The 3,088-nt window shown below is 40.7% G+C and overlaps 1 protein-coding gene across 2 annotated transcripts in view; it reads left to right on the top strand.

Moving 5' to 3' along the window:
• Nucleotides 1-1,668: 1,668 nt before the first annotated feature.
• Nucleotides 1,669-3,088, top strand: part of LOC542294 (auxin binding protein homolog 4) — a 2,853-nt gene continuing 1,433 nt past the window's right edge. The window contains exons 1-2 of one of the 2 annotated variants that reach the window (NM_001111883.2): nt 1,669-1,918; nt 2,159-2,265. In NM_001111883.2, coding sequence (NP_001105353.1) covers nt 1,783-1,918; nt 2,159-2,265 — 243 coding nt within the window. In that variant the 5' untranslated portion in view covers nt 1,669-1,782. The remainder of the gene's footprint in view (nt 1,919-2,158; nt 2,266-3,088) is intronic. The other variant, XM_023301161.2, reaches the window with a different exon arrangement.

Raw genomic sequence — 3,088 nt, 5'->3', positions numbered from 1 at the left:
TAGCCGTTGGACTATGGTCCGGTGCACCACTGGACCGGTCTAGATAGTCACCTGGCTAGAGACTGATTGCAGAGCTCTCTGTGTAACAGGTCTGGTGCAGCACCGGACCGATCCAGCGCGCCAGCCAACAATCCACTTAATTATTCTTCAATCTTCTTTTCTTGGGCTCTTTTGGTCTTGTGTCTTAGACTTGTGTTGAGTATTTTTAAGTATTCTATGAGTCTTTTAGGTCTTCTTTTGAGGTGTTGCATCCTCAGAGCCTCAGTCCAATACACTTTGCATCCTGTGAACTACAAAACACAAACACTTGCACACACATTAGTTCACCGATTATGTTGATCATCAAACACCAAATCACTTGTCAAATGGGACGGCGTCCATTTTCCTTAAAGTCTCGATTAAACCAATCATGGCATCGTTGGAGCTGCAATTGTCAAGGGTGACAATTGTTACCCTCCTATCAATATCCCAACTCCAGAGACACTTGTGCTGTGCATCATAGATTGCCTCTCCTATATGAGGGCATGGCACATATGTAAACCTAGATAAAATGTTGCAAAATATTAATTGGACAACAAGGAAAAATGAAATTGACAACAATAGTGTTTCTAAGTAATAACTGGACACCAATAGTGTTACGTAATACTTGGACAACAAGCAATAAAATATCCATGAATCATCAAAAGTTGACAAAAAGCAATAATTGGACAGAAGTAGTGTTTCTAAGTCATAACTGGACATCAATAGAGTTTCCAAGTAATAATTGGACAACAAGCAATAAAATGTTCATGAACCGTCAAAAAATTAACAACAAGCAATAATTGGAGAACAAGAAAAAGCATGCAATCACCTCAAAATGCAGCTTCTAAGTGTTCATGAATCATCAATAAAATGTCCAGTGGCCATATATCCTCTTTTTTTATTATGAGCTGTCCACAAGTCAGTTGTAATAGCAACACAACAATTTGTTGTTTGTAAAAATATTATAGCTTTCCTTTTCTTTCCCTCATAAAAGCTCATGATGTCCCTTCTAATTAAAAGATTTAATCACAAACCGATTTTATATCTGTATTCTTGATATTTTTACGAACAAAACTAGACCACTCATGCTATATATTTCAAACAAAAAATATATACTTAATATTAAAACTGTTATCATATAATTAGTGTCTATTAACATGTAATTGGTGTCTATTAAATAATTTTTAACATATAATTAGTGTTTATTAATAGATCTTTAATTTATTTAATAATTTTTGATCTCATGCAGCAAGTATTCATACAAAAAAAATAATATCTTTAATGAATCAGGCTGACTAGCAAAGTGAACCAAACAAGCGTATTTGCATCTCCTTGGCTCGGCTCTATATAGCCTGGTTCCATATGAGAGCCAGGCTATAGCCTGGTTCCATATGAGAGCTAGGCTATAGCCTGGTTCCATATGAGAGCCAGGCTGGCTAGAGAAGTGAAGCAAACAGGTCCATAGTTATGCGGAGTTAGGAAGTATTTCCTAAACAAAGAAAACAATTAGCTAGTTAAATGTGAAATTGCTTAAAAGCTTCCCACAATTATATACACAGCAAACTCTACTTTGCTTGTCTGGACAAACCCAAACCAATTGACAGTTCACGGGCTGGAGAAAGACGCCTCTAGTATACAGAAAAAAGCAACACAGCAGTAACATTCACAGTCCGCAGGCCGCAGCAGCTGAATTTCGAAGGAGACTGTTTCATAAACAGGAGCCAGGCACCGGACTTTCCAGGAGGATACCACCTCCCGAACATGGTGCGTCGACGACCCGCCACCGGGGCAGCCCCGAGACCCCACCTCGCCGCCGTCGGTCGCGGGCTGCTCCTCGCGTCCGTCCTCGCGGCCGCTGCCTCCTCCCTCCCAGTAGCCGAGTCGTCCTGCCCGCGAGGTGCACCTCCCCCCTTCCCGGATTTCCTGAAACTTTCAAATTTGTCGCTTGGCCTTAGCTCCCGCTCCCAGGTCTCACTATTACTTTTGTGTGTGTGTGTGTGAATTAGTAGTATCTCTAGATACGCTAATTCGATTTGAGACAGTTTCTTGCGACTTCGCGACAGAAGTGAGCATCTTTCTTTTGATACAGTTATAGAAAATCTTTTCTAGTGCACTGATGATATTCTGATGTACCCAGACAACTCACTGGTGAGAGACATAAGCCGAATGCAGCAGCGCAACTACGGGAGGGAAGGATTCTCGCATATAACTGTCACAGGTGCTCTTGCTCACGGGACGAAGGAGGTGAGGAATAAACCCTAGGGCCACAGTCTGTTTCCCCAAACAATATTGGCATCAGAGTACTCGAGTAGTTCAAAGATTAATTGAATTTGCTCATGTATAAGCATGCTGTTATATGTGCGGGGCTGATTTTTGTGGATATTCTAGATAGGTACTGCCCAGGGCCGTCTCCTAAAATATGGGGACCCGGAGCGAACTCAACCAGGTTCTGAGGCTGTCTTCGGTGTGGATCGTGTAAAATAGGGGACACGACACTGTAGATGTCGCTGTTTGATAATATTTGCAGAGTGATGTTTGAAATAGGGGATATGATAGGAGATAAGATAGAGGAGTCGCTGGAGACAGCCTAAATATATATGAAAATTTATATGTATAGTATAGCTAAGACATGATTTCACTTACTCAAATAACTTAAATATGTTTTGTTCCATATAAAATACTAATGTTAAAAGAGTAAACACAGTACTGACCTTGTATAGTAAAGAAAAACACCAACCCCATACGACGACGATTCGGTGTAATAGTATTCTAATCTAATCACCGTGGCGTGAGACTGACAAAACAGCGGTGGTCTTGTCTTAACATCTACTTATGTTGTTAATGAGCTAAAGCAAAAAAAATTAAAAATTTGGGGCCCATCGATTTGGCGGCCCTGTGCCTGTGCACACTTCGCTCCTGCCCTTCTCGGGCCTGATCTTACTGCCACTTGGATGCATGATAATTTATTGCTTTCTATGTGAACTCTGGAAGTAGACTAATTTCATTCATGTTGCTATTAGTTCAAAGGACTTAATTATGTGTAGATATGTTTGGTGGCTCATGTCTC

This window comes from Zea mays, chromosome 10 (assembly GCF_902167145.1).
Source record: "Zea mays cultivar B73 chromosome 10, Zm-B73-REFERENCE-NAM-5.0, whole genome shotgun sequence".
Lineage (NCBI taxonomy): Eukaryota > Viridiplantae > Streptophyta > Magnoliopsida > Poales > Poaceae > Zea > Zea mays.
Note: the sequence above shows the minus strand (reverse complement) of the source record. Positions and strands in the feature narration are given on the sequence as shown.